This window comes from Molothrus aeneus, chromosome 2 (assembly GCF_037042795.1).
Source record: "Molothrus aeneus isolate 106 chromosome 2, BPBGC_Maene_1.0, whole genome shotgun sequence".
Taxonomy (NCBI): domain Eukaryota; kingdom Metazoa; phylum Chordata; class Aves; order Passeriformes; family Icteridae; genus Molothrus; species Molothrus aeneus.
This window is the reverse complement of record NC_089647.1, coordinates 102,450,052-102,464,344: the sequence shown is the minus strand read 5'-3', so window position 1 is coordinate 102,464,344 and position 14,293 is coordinate 102,450,052. Positions and strand designations below refer to the sequence as shown.

The 14,293-nt window shown below is 40.6% G+C and overlaps 1 protein-coding gene across 8 annotated transcripts in view; it reads right to left on the bottom strand.

Annotated features, from left to right (window-relative positions):
* Positions 1 to 14,293, bottom strand: part of CNKSR2 (connector enhancer of kinase suppressor of Ras 2) — a 207,655-nt gene that overhangs the window by 158,807 nt on the left and 34,555 nt on the right. For all 8 annotated transcript variants that reach the window (XM_066545420.1, XM_066545422.1, XM_066545421.1 and 5 more), the window contains exon 2: positions 12,298 to 12,461. In XM_066545420.1, coding sequence (XP_066401517.1) covers positions 12,298 to 12,461 — 164 coding nt within the window. The remainder of the gene's footprint in view (positions 1 to 12,297; positions 12,462 to 14,293) is intronic.

The following is a 14,293-nucleotide window of genomic DNA, read 5'->3' as shown; positions in this document are numbered from 1 at the left end:
TCTGGAAAACTGTTTTTCAAAGCAGTGCATCACTGTCAGTAGAGCACCAGAATCACAGAATGGTGTGGGTTGGAAGGGACCTTCAAGACCATCTCGTTCTAACACCCCTGCCACGTGCACAGACACCTTTCACTAGAGCAGAGCCCCATCCAACCTGGCCTTGATCAGAGAGTTCTCTCTGTAGACCTGATGATAAGAGACTGGTACCCCGTGTCCATATTCAGAACTCCTCAGACACACCTGGCACCAGGCCTTGCAACTTGCAGAAGTACGCAGCATGGACATGCTGTGGCACTAAATTGGTTTTGTTGGCCTCAGAGATCTAAGTAAGTTAATTAGCATACTGAAATTATTTTTTAGCAGTTAAGGACCACCACAATCACATACCAGAGAACACAGTGCTGCCCTGCACGACCTCTATCTTCTATTACCCACTCATTTAAAGTCAAGTTTAAAACTTTGTTTCCATTTAAGAGTCACTCGCTTAAATTACATTCCTTAGCTGTGCTGATGAGATATAAATAATTATGCAGAAATATTAACAAAAAGTAGTAACAAACAATATTAACAAACAGTAGCTGGCAATCCTTCAAAAGTACAAGTGTTACCAAAACAGCCCTCAAGAATGCCCTGATTTAATGTTTAATTACAATATAATAAAGTACCATCAGCGATTTGTCATTTCTATAAAAGATTTGTTTTCCTCACATACACAAAGAGTGATAGAGTTATTACAAAAAGGACTTATTTGCCTTTGCAAAGGAATTAGCAGTTGCACAGACTTGAGTTTAGTGCTCCTCTAAGAGAATTATGGAATTTTGAAGGTTCTCACTTTAGCCACATCACAGGCTGATAGCATGGGGTGTTGAGAACTCGCTCAGTTGACAATGAAATGGGCTACTCATTACAGAACATGGACCATTTTCTACCACAAACTATGAAGTAGAATGCACAAAGCCCCTCAGAAGCACACAGAAAAATCTACTTCCTAATGACACTCCATGACAGCCCCAGCTCTCCTCCCATGCCCCTGGTTTGCTTCTCATGCTGATCTGTCCACAAGGAGAGAAGGGAGAAGAGATACACTCACCAATGCTAATTTAAGATTGCTGAAGCTTATTCGCCTTAGTCTTTTTCTATTGGAATTGAGGGGGCACGATGTGAGGTGGTGATTATTTACAGCAGTTGTCTTGCCCCCAATCCAAACCATCTACTAAATGAATTTAATCCCCTTTTACTACACAGGGACTGCAGGAACACTATACTGAAGCCATTCCCAGTGAGCCCCCAGCCCTTCCACAACATCCACTCCCATGCCAAGGGGGCTCATGATGGAAAGGAGACACTACAGCACACAGCTCATCTGCCACCTCCCAGCCAGCTCTGTGTGCCTGTAAACTGAGCACACTTTGTGAGGCAGCTGCTCAACCAACAACCATCCTTCTGCAGCAGAAAATGCGCTTTGGAACTCAGCTGAAGGGGCCACTGACCACATACTAAGGTTGCACTTCATAAACTGGAACTTTTGTGAACATCCCTATCTTGGGCAAGGAAGGCTTTGCAGGCATGTTTCTCAACTACACAGATGCTGTCCACTGCCACTACAATCAATCCCAATAAGACAAATTGTATATTTGGGCAGTAACTTTTCCACCATGTACATATTTAAGAGCAATTATAAAACAGAGAGCATTAGGTTATAAATAAAAAAATACAAGATGAAAACAATTAATTTGGATTGAAAAGAAAAATGTACATTATTATGCAGCTAAATGGCTCATAACTAATAACTTATTAAATCAGTCTAAAATAAGAAGATAAACATCAGATAAAAATATATCTGTTTTTTCCTGCAGCTTTCTGTGGTTGGTCTGCTGAGGAAGCACAATTAAGGAGTGAGGGGGAGTAGGCTGGAAAAAGATAACAGGTTTGTTCTTACTTCATTCTGCTTCTTGAGCATCTAGCTCATTTTGGCAAAATTAATGGGGGAAGAAATAAATGAAAGATATTCTGGATGAATGATACATCACCAAAAATGTCTTAAAGACCAGCCACAAGCAAGCCCCAACAACACGCCCCCACACGTGGGATACAACCACAGGCTGCAGGCCAGCCATGGGCCTTCTCACAGGGCTGCCTTCCTTCTGACACACTGAAATGCTGAATTTCTTAATTCAGCAGGCTGTTCCTAAGGAGCTGAGTCTGATAATCCAAAAATAAAACTAAGGTGGGTGAGGAGGGGGTGTGTGGGGAGGGTGCCGTGCAAGGCCAGGCACCTTCTTGTCACCCCAGCCGTGCCCCACACAGGGCCCACAGCCAGGGGAGACCACACTGAGGCCGAGGCAGGATCCCAAAGGTCTTCAACAACCCCAGATTATTTCAGTTCCCTCTCTTTTGCCATCTCCTCTTTGTCACCTTGTCTGTCCCTCACCTGCTGGTTCCCAGCCTGTGCAGGCCGCCATGCCCACCCCAGAGGGAGCCCTGGCAGGCAGCGTACAGACCTGTAGTACCAGCAGAAAGTAAAGCACCAGAATAAAAGAAAACCTGCAATATTGAACACTGCAGACCAAGCAAAACACTCAGGGTTTTTTGTACAACAGGCAGATAGGCTGCATTTATGTATACACTTCTTTAGAAAATCAGCTACAAAACCTTAGTGGCTCCCTCTTAATATTTAAGTGATGGCCACCTACAGTCACATTCTTTTTCACAGGCTGTTTTTCACCATCAGATATGAGGGAAGGAAGAGGCAGCGTTAAGAGATTCAAAGCCTGTTTTAACACATATTCATCAAATGTGTGTGTGTGTGTGTGTGTGTGTGTGTATGTTAACATAAAACACTGTGCCTAGGCCACATGTGAATTCTGTCTTACATGAGGATTGCACTGACTTTGGTAAAGCCTCCACCTGTAATATCATACAGATAAAGCCAGAGATCGAAAATACAGAGATAAATTTCAGGCAAAATATATTTTGGGGCAGCTGTATTTATTGAAGCCTTTAAGTAGAAGGATCCTAAAGCAGCAGCCAAGCTAACAAAATCCTCCCTTTGTTTATCACTAATATTTCTGGCCCATGTTAAAAGCAACCAGAGCTGTGTGTTCTAATACTAGGAAAAAGCATGCTTAAATAAAAAGTGCCAAGTTGAATCATACTTTATATTCAATAGTACACTATTAACAACACGGTTTTGTTAGAAAAGCACTGTGTTTATTTTCAAGCACTGTAAGAAGATAATTGCAGGCAAAGGAGACAGTTCTTTTTTTCCCCTAGTCTACATTTAGCCAGCACTAACACGAGTTGTACTTTCATTAGCCAAAATATATTCACAGTCACTGAAAGAGCCACAAAGAAATCTCTGCATGCCTGTAGAGATTACGAGAAGTGACACAAGCCTAGGCATCCACTCCCCCAGTGGGAGGCCACAGAGTGTCTTCAGACACCCCACCCCAACAGAAAAAGCTCTAATGGAGTCCCTTCCGGCAATCATAAAACAAGAACTTGATGAAGCTGAACTACACAGAGTAATAGCTTGTCAGCAGGTGTTTGAACTAAAGGTGGTGGGAGCTATTAATAGACATCTTACCTGCTAATTACTTTTCTGTGCCTTAACATGACAGGGTGAGTGAGGAATTGTAGCTCTTTTCTTCACATGCTGGCAAGCAGCAGCTCTAATCACCATTGAGGAGTTTTGCTGGGTATTTTTGTTAGAAGAGCCAGCCTGGTCCCTCTGCAAGCCCATCCTTGCACCAGCATACCAAGAGTAGGAAGAGAGTTCACAAACCAAATGTGAAAATAAAGCAAAATTTTCTTTAAATAGTTTGATCAATGTTCAGTAGTTATGTTCCCTGCTTCCCTCAATCAAAAAAAAAAAAAAAAAAGTTAAAATTTAGACCTCATCTCTTTCCTGTGTTAAATTCACTTGATTCTTGATGGTAGGAAATACATCTGACACTTTTAGCACAGCTGAAAAGTAAAGTGTTCCAAACTCTAACAGTGCTAACTAATCTCTGCTGGCTTAGACAGACTGTCTAGAGGATGCCAGGACTTTAGTTTTGGGTATTTTTATACTGCCCATTCCAAGTGCAAGGCCATCTCAGCTACCTAAATAAGCCAAGCTCAGATCTAAACCCAGTACAATGTGCAACACAGACATAACCACAGTCCCATTAACAAATCCAGAAATCCCTTAGAACAGCTGTCTCGATCACAACTTTTATGCAACCATGAATATCTCTACATCTCCAAGCACAAATGCTGTATCAAGTTCAGTGACACTGTTTGACTCTTACAAACACTCCAAGACAGGGAAATGAACATATGGCCTCTCTGCCTACCTTTCTAAATCACTGTGTCTTTTCTTCAGCCCAGAAGACTGAAAACCTTGTGAAACAAAAGGCATGAAAGAATACTGCTGAAAACCATGTGAAGCAAAAGGCATGCAGAGACCAGTGTTCAGTTCTGCTGAAGAGACACAAGATGGGAACTGAAGATGCTACTGTAATACTGGTGCTTGTGGGCAAGAAGAAAATAAAAGCAGTATCTTCACCAGACAATGGAGCAGATAGCAGTGCTTACATTGATTAATTTCTGCTGCTCCTCTGCAGAAGGCCACCACGACTGTATAAACTGAAGAAGGTGAAGGTTTATTCTAATTTGGTAACTATTTTTTGTAACACACACAAACAATATAATTTAAAGCAGAAAGAAAATGGCAACCATTTGAAAAGACAAATTTTATAGTCTAGATAGCTGTAGTGAAGTGCAACTTCTCCACTACATCTGATATATCTCAGTAATAAGGATAACTATCACAAGAATGAAATAGTAAGTTTTCTCTCCAATGCAATAAAAAGTCATTTTTCACTTATTCACAGGAGTTTTAGGCAAGAATAGCATATGGCTGCTAAGAAATGGACTTAAAATCACCTCAGGTGAGTTTAATTCTTCTCCTCACTATCTTTCAATGCTTTCACCTTCCACACTTAACTCTTGAGTATACTTTCTGTTTGTATTATTTATCTGCTTTCAAACAAACAACCTGGAAACAGTAAAGTTCATAGGGTCCTCATTTCTTGAAAAGCCTGAGGAAGATTTTAAATGAATAATCAAAACAGCATCACACAGATATCACAGCACATGCAGTCATTTCACAACCACACCTGAAAATTAGTGCTGGGCAAAAATTCACCAAGAAAAGTTCCACCCTTCACCTCTGAAGTTGATTTTAAAAATGAACAAAATGGATCTGAAACTCATTCTCCAAAACATTTGGCTGAACACATCCCACAAAGTATGAGGCAGATAGCTTACCATCCTAAAGCTGCTAGCAACTGATATCACAGCTTGTCATATGGAAGGTGCCTTATGTAACTTTATACCTCATCAGATCTGCCTAAAACATATATTTCTAACGGCCCTTCCTCCAGCGTCTTGAAATGTTAACACTAAGGTTATCTCTCCTTCAAATAGCACTGGCATATGGGGTAATTTAGAAGTGCACAACACATGATCCTAACACATCTGTTTCTTAAACACAGAATAAGTAGATAAGGACAGAAACCCAGATAGCTCAAATGACACTTATAATTTACTGCAATTATTAAACACACACTGATTAAAAGGCAAACTGTTTCAAAGAGTATAAATATTTGTCCTAAATGTTTATAGTCAGAAAAACACTCAGGTGCGTGATACTTCTAGCCTTGCAGAAGCCAGGAAAGATGACTATGAAGTCATCATCATTATCTCCTTGAAAAATGCCCTTCTTTTTCTACACCACAATCAAGGAACATGTCAAAAAGCCAAGCCAAGGCCATGCTTTGTAGCACTAATAGAGCAATTATATAAACTATTCTTCTCTTATTCAATCAACAGCCTCTGAAAGACCAAATGCTCATTACTTCTTTGGTTTTTTTTTACTTTCTCATGTAATTTAGTCCCTAGACTGCCAAATGCTCTTATTTCTCCATAATTTGAACTACCAGTTCCATATCCAGTTACATGTATTTCCAAAAGTCTTAAACAGCTAATCAGCAGTTCAAAATAATTGTTTGAAAAAGGAAATAAGTATTGTTATGAACACACTACCTTTTAAAAACATTTTACATTGTAACAGCTCTTTTTATCCAGTCTGCTTTTAACTGGGGGTTTACAACTTTATGAATGTCCCTCCCAACCCAAGCCACACTATGACTCTATGAACCAGGGTATGTATTTCATACTTGCCCAAACCTCCAGGCAGTCCAAAGGGGGAAAAAAATAAAAACAAGAAAAGAAAAGAAAAAGACCTACAACAACAAAATCCACAATTAAAAAGTATCTAGAAGGATGTTCACCGTTTGCATGCAGATGTATTTACTGCCTTTGGCACGAGATGAGGTTTACTGCAGCTCTGAGTAAACGATTTGCTAACACATTTTCAATGTGATCTATATGAGCTATCAGAAAATCTTTAGCTCTTAGCTTTATTGATCTGGTGATGGACTTCAGGATTTCCTGCACTGCAGTTACATTAGCTCAGGCTGAGGACAGGGAGCTATATGATATACGATATATAAGCAGAACTTTAACTTGCAATGGGCAATATTGGAAATGGTAAGGAATTTTTCTGCTATGAGTATTCAGAATACTAACACTAAATTCCACCTTCAGTACATATAAATCTCCATTCTGAAATGAAGCCTACTTCATTTAGCACCAGAATGATTAAGTCTAATATTCACTGTTACTGACAAAACAGTTTTAAGATCTGACTAGTGATAAGTGCAAAAAAAGTATTTCTGTGTGAGAAATGGCAGGAAGATGAAATTAAGATAAAAGGCATAATTCTTAAGAGGAATCAAATTATTCATGGGTAAAGTAGGTCTATTTTTTACATTCATTTGCATATCAATGTTTTGTGTTAGTGGTAAATGATAAGTAATTTCATGCTGTTAGTGTACACCAATGTTTTCTCTGCCAAATAATGCTATTTCATCTGCTGCAATCTTCTAGCCTTACAGATTGAAAAATAGTGTGCAATAAGAGATCTTCCTGTACAGCCACAGCAGATTTAACTAACTAGCATGAAAATAGTACTGAAACTAGTATGCTCTATAAAGCAAAATCTGTTTTATTTTTTAACCAAACTTTATTCCACACAAATTAAGAATTAACTCCCTGAAGAATTATTTTGCGAATTCACAGGGACTTCATAAAGTTCTTTTTTAATGAAAAACTTAAAAGCATCCAAAAATTATTTTTGAAGCTTTTCAAATATTCTTATAACAACACATCTACTTTAGGATCTCTGTTTAAAAATATTTGAAAAATCAAATTAAACTAATTTAATCTTCATGCAAACACAATGAACATGATATTTAGGAAAGCAAAAAAAAAAATCTCCATCTGGCATCTCATTCATCAAGGCATTGTGGTAAACTAGATCATTTTCTTCAATATGGAAGAAGTCATGTTTGGCTGTGCAGTCTTCAGTTTTTGTATTCTCCAGGCAGTGTGTAGTGTTTTTTGGGAAAAAACAGTCATACCCAGTTTTGTAAATGAAACTCCATCTCCTGACAAACAGATGATAGAAAAAGAATTATGTAATTTCTTCGTTTTTTTCAGGCCAGTTACATATACCAGGAGCTACAAGATCCCCCAATGCATTCTAAACTTGATGACTGGTACAGTGATCTGACAGCATTATCTAAGGAATTTGTTCTTTATTATCACTTCTCTTCTCCCAATGCATCATCTCCTTTTCTTCTCAATTTATTTTCCACTGATATTGTTCATTCACATTCAGTTTTTAAAGCAACCACCAAAGAAACAAGGCTCATCACGTTTTGTGATGATGAAGTCTGCTACACTGTTGATTGTTTAATGATTAAATGAAAAGCAGTGTTAGGCTAGCTTCACCCTCACACACATACTGAAAGGATCATGTTGAGGCTAAGATCTTAATGGCAACTGTTAGAACAGTGTGAGCAACTGTGTATTTTATTACCTGTGAATAGTGGAAAAACATGGCACTCAACTCAGTAGTTTTTCCTGTATCTCTAGAGCTGGACATGTAGTTCCTCAGTCTATCATTTTCCACCAGTTTTGAGACATCAATTTTTTGGAGTGATTTTGTTAATATGAATAAAGATGCCCATCCACATCAAGTAAAAATCTACCTGCTGACACCGCCAGTCTGATTGCATGTCCCAATTTAAACAGAAAGACAAGAATAGGAGATTTGTCTTGCTAGAAATCAAGTAATGCTGCCAGCATATATCCATCATGGTGGCTTCTCAAGGTTTCTCACCTTGAACAACACGTGACAAACTCTTAGCAGCAACAAAATACCATCACAGACATCACTACTTATTTCTTCTAAGCACAGAGAACATTTCCTTTGTCATGCCCTTTCTGACATATGGATTTTGTAAAACAGAAAGCTGCACCAAGGCATGATAATCTATTGAACATGCTCCCACCTTCCCAGTCTGAAGGAGAGAGGGAAGAGATGAACTGCCTTTGTTAGACTGCCTGCCCAGTCCCAGAGCACGTTCAGCTCCAGCGAAGGTATGCAGGATGTACACCCCCACCATTACCAGCAAGCATGACCTATAACAGCACTAGCAGCTGGGCAAAAACTTTATTCCTCCTTCCCCGAAACACCACAGGAAAAGAAAACCTGTGAATATCACCCCCTGAATGCTTGTTCTGCTGTCAAGAGCACAGTATGGCAGGCTGGCAGCCAAGAGAGACTCTACTAAAGATGGATAGCACAGGCCACCATTTGTCCTCTGATCAGCTCACAAACACTGAAGGATCCATTTGTTGCAAGTGCTGATGACAGGAGGGAAATAATGTGAGAGACCACAGCCAGCCACCCACCCACCTTCTGTCAGAAACCCATACAGAACATCCTTTAAATAGGATGTGTTATCAATCATAACTGGCTCCCAACTCTTACTGTGGCAGTTGGTCCATTTAGCATAGTCCAACAGCCCCCACTGGCGTGTCCCCTGCACTCTCCATACCAGCCAGATATGCTTGTTCAGGCTCTCCACCTTCCCCTGGTAAGAAAATGCAGCCCTATGAATTATAGGCATGCAACACAAGCAGCTGGTTTGCTGTTTGCCCTATCCACAGCTGCCAGGGAACTGCCAGCAGTTTACCCCCAAAAAATATTGGGAAGGGGTGGAAGGAATAAAGCACATAAGCAGTCACCATTGCAGAAACTTTCCTAAGTGACAGCAACTCTGCATTGGAAAATTCTCTCCTGCAAAGTGGAACAAAAATGAACAGTGGGAGAGGTTCTGTCCCCTCAGTTGTTCTCAATGCCAAAAACTGTTTAGGTGGTCACTCACTAACCCAGAGAGAAAGGGGGAAGAAGCAGAAGTAACAATCCTTTAATTTTTTAATATTTACTTTTAAATCAATCTGGGGATGTTGTAGTGTGTTTTGTTAAGTTATTAGGTTGGTTTATTCCAATCCCCTCCTGTCTGAAAATGGTTCTGCCCCAGTTCTCCCTTCCCGCCTTTGGAGCTGTCTGTCTTCCTGGCTCCACCCCAGCCGACAATGTATCCCCTAAACTCCGCCCTGGTTTCCCTGGAAACCCCTGTATTTTTTCTTCTGATCCCTCCCTGGTACCCCGCCAATCACTCTCACTCCCCACCCTTACTGCTAGAATGTTCCAGCAGGGGAGTTCGATGGTTGGCTGAGGAACCGGGGCCCCTCCCCAGAATGTTTCCCGTTGGTGTTACCCACGTGTCAATCCCTTGGACCCCACTCCCCACTGCACCCCCATTGGCCCAATGCCTGGCACCTCCCTACCCTTAAAACCTGTTGTCAGCCCCCCCCCCCCCCCCCCCCCCCCATCTTCTCCTGTCGGTCCCTCTGGATTCATTAAAGCCTGGATTAAGCCACAGTTGGAGTCCGCCGTCTTCTTTCCGCTGGTTGCAGCCTTTACTAGACTCCGTCCTGCACAAGGTGTGCCTACAGCCGCAAGCTGGGCACTGCCTTAGGCGCTATCCCGAAGCCAGCTCTCGGGAGAAGTGCCCCCTCGTGCTGCTAGCAGTGCTGGAGCTAGCCGGACGCTGACAATTGAGAGTCACTGCTGCAGTTCTTGGCGCCCAACGTGGGGCCACACTACAACAGGGTTAAGCTTGCAAGGCATAATTAACTTTACTATTCATAGCCCATCATACCATCCATATTCTCCAGCATCCAAAGAGATGTTAACTCATTTGGATCATGTATTTGCAACTCATGCTAAGTTCTATCATGAAATCTCTGTCAAACTCCTATCAAACAAACAAAGAAAAAAAATCAGATAATTTAAAAAAAAATGCATAGCCACTATCTGAATTAGCAGTTATCCTATACTGGCGAGTCATAAGCCTAATGTTCTTCTAAACAATACAGCTAAAATTAAAGTCAAATCAGAAGAAAAGACAAGCCCTATCCAGGATAGACACTCACAGATGCAGTAAGAAAAGAAAAGCCTGTAAGTATAGGACCAGTCCAGCCAAATGGATTGCCTCTGAATTAAATTTTCTAAGAGGTTTATCTGATTGGTAAACAATAAATTCAAATTAAGTCCACTAAAATCAATATAACAATAACATTTTGTATCCCCGAGGAGCCATCGGGAGCCAATTGTGAGACTGCAAAAACCTCATCTTAAATTAGAAGCTGTGATCTGAACTCATGCCACTATGTCTTAGCAATTTTCTCCAAGACAAACTCAGAAAAGCAGACAATACTGTATGTGCAACAAGAACCAGAAACAGAGAGTCTTTTTGCATGCATTTAAGATGCAGTGTTAGCCTTTCCTAGAAATTCCTTATTTTATATTCAACTTAGTTCCATATACTTTTGCCTAAGATAAAGGAGCTACAAAGACAGGTTGTGTTTGTTTGTCTGAAGATTGTATCTGTAATTACATACCAAAGAAAAAAGAAATTTCATCTAATAAACAAGGTTTTTTTTCCCTTAACAGTAATTTATTTTTCAAAGAGCCACAATCTGTTTCTCTGTGTGACTAGGAAAAAGTCATTGGTGCTCCCCCTAAATTAGACTTTATCTTTCTCAGTTAACTGAAGTATTTACTTTCTTGTTTTCTTTTGCACTCTCTGATAAGAAAAGTACTTTGTGAATAACTCTTTATGTCCACTTCTATATCAGTAGCATTTTTTTAAGATTGCAACTTCCTTATTTAAAAAACAAATTGATGAGTTAACTTACTGCACTGACTCACACTGCAATGCTACTAGAAACTGTATTCTACAGAAGATAACCAGTGTTTAAAACCAAATGTTTACCTGTATGAAAAAGCTTTCTCCTTTTTTTAAATTTTTTGGGTATGTTTTATTTTTTTTCACTCTTTCCTTTTCATTACACTTCACAATACCCCAAAAATGTAACAGGGTATTCAGAAAAGCTGCTGCATATGGAGAACCAACAAGCCCTTCTGAAGAGCCTTTCAGCCTACCGTCTTTGATTGCCTCTCCCAGGATTCAGCTTTCTTAAAAGCTCCTTCTGAGGCTTGAAGAATAGCACGTACTAAAGACCCACAAAACAGCACCTTAGGCAGTGAAGTACATCTTAACGGAGCTATTCACAATCCTTTCTACAATGGAGAATGCTGTGTGCCCAATCTATCACTAATCTTTACAGACACACACTAGAAGTTCATAAGGAGGGTGAAGTCAGCACCACACCCCTCACTGAGCAGATAATCCTAGTTATGCACGACAGGACCTGACTGAAAAGACCATTACCAAAATCCTTCCCTATGCCCCATCAAAAATTTATATACTATTTATACATAAGATAATTACTTCAGTATTTAATCCTTTCAACTGTGAAATACAAGCAGCTCTGTTTCATCAGGCTCAAAAAATCATCTAAAACATAATTTGCATGAAAGGACCAGTGAAGAATGACATGGTTAAATATCAGAACATTTTGTTGGTAAAGGGCAACCAACACTCAATTACTCCGTTCACATATATAACTATTTTGCATTCCAAACCAAACAGAGTCTAGTTTCTCTGTGATTTCAGATAAACTTTTATTCTGTAAGGACAGATATGCAAGCCCTAAATCTCTGATATGAGTTTATTTAACAAACATCACTCTATCAATAGGTTTTTCCCTTTTTCCTGCCCCTGGTTTAAAATGCTTAACTGTTCACACATTACAAATCAGGAGTTTTTTGAGCTACTTAGATAAGTCTCTAGGATTAACAGTTTGAGTACAGGAAGTGTGAATATGTGAACACTGTTCACCCCTCCCCATTTGCCCCAAGACGTTTACCAGTGCACAGAGCAAGTCTACTGCTTCCAAGATAAGCTCCTGATGGCCAATTCGTGTGACTCCAAGATCTTCCAGTTCCTGATGAGTAATTCGTAATAGCTGGTCACCACTAATCTTCTCTCTCTCAAAGTTCTTTATATATTGCTGCAGGCAATCATCAAGACCTGCAGCAAAAGGACAGAAGGAGAGAAGACAAAAGTTAGCAACATTTTGTACCCTAGTAGGAAATAAAACTGGCCAAAAATCGAGGCAGAAGAGGATTCTTGCCCTATCTTTAAGGGAAGTATTTTAACATTAAAAAAAACTTTATGTTACCCAAGAACCTTAAGATCTGATGAGCTACAGCAGCTATGGATTATATACCTGTGGACAATACCAACTGCTCCTGAACCCTGAACAAAGCCCTGAAGTCTTGTAGTTTACTGTGCTATGAATGTCAATCCGGCAGCCCCTCATAACAGGTATGCTAGGCATGCCTCCATCTCATCTGGAAGGGGAGAAGAGAAAAGGGAACAATGGAACACACAGTCAAACACAAAGTGGCAGTGCCACACCAAAGTGTGTCTCCCTCTCCAAGGTCCCTCATGTATTGCTGAGTCACCTGAAAGTTCACAGATCATGCCAGCCTCGAAAACAAGCTGCAAAGAGCTCTAGAGAACAAGAAAGGCAGTAGCAGTGCAAATGCAAAAACTGGGCCCCAACTCAGCAGCAGATCCAGCTCAATGTACCACAAAAAGACCTGCAAGGAATGACAGTACACAAGTGAGCATGAAAAACCACTCAAATCAAGACCTAGCTGCACTTTTCAGAACAGAGTAATCAGGAGCAGAAACAGGCCCATTGTGCCAAAAAACATGGCTGAAAGTTATGCACCACATTTGCTCAGGACATGGCAGCATTGTACAGGTCCTGCTTTGGGGGGCATCCATATTCTGCCTTTTCAGTTTGATTATGAGTCAATCACATGCAGCTGGCCACACATTCATCTGGAGCAAAGAGCTCTGCAGATTGTGAGAGAATCCATCATGAATCTCTGGCCCATCAATCTTTCCCATTAGAGCCAGGAAGTTTGGGGAAGCACTGCAGCACGTGCATTCATGTACCAAGGGGATAAGTAAGACTCTCGGGTATTTGGTGGTCCATTTAACATTCCTGTCTGAACATTTCCAATGGATCAACATGACTGCTAAAAGCAACAGGACTTGACAAAGCTCTAAATGCATTAATTTCTTGAGAGATACAACCTTTCTGAAAAATGTCTTCAAACAATCCCTAATAATGAAAAGACATCTGCTCATTAGACTGGAAGAAATCAAGAACATTCTTACTTGCTAATCAAAATGTCTGAAAAATCTGAAGATACATGGAAGATAAAAGATTGATCTGACTGCTGAGCCCCAGTTATATTGTAAGAGCCCTGGTATACAACATAAAGCTTCTGTGAAACCGGTTCTGTTGCATTTTTGGTTCTCATTCGTGCCTTTCAGGATGTAGCCACACCTCAGAAGAGACTCACACGAGGAACATGTTGGTACTGCAGGCAGGGATGCCCCAGTAGCAGGCCAGCCTCTGGTTCCTGGCTCAGCCCATGGGCAGGAGTCACCCACACTCTGTCCATGCTACACCAACACAACATTCATAGGACTTTAACCTCTAGAATTCACACACTGAAACTAAACCACACACTGCAAAAGAAGTGCTCCAGTCTCAAGATACAGGAGAAAGTCCCCAGTTCCAGCAGACTTCAACCACGTCCTTCCAGAGCCTGCTGCCTGATTTTCTGCCTCCAAAATATAGCTACTTCAAGGTCTAGGTTAATCAAGCACTTGAAGCTATTGCCTTCATTTCACTGCCCTTTCCAATCAAAAAGTTGCTCAAGCCATTATATAGGAAAGAAATCTTAAGAGGGCAGGAGAGGCTCCCTCCATAGGCAGCTGGTCAGAGCATGGTGCTAACATGCACCAAAGCTGGGGGGTGGGGGTTTGATCCTTGTACA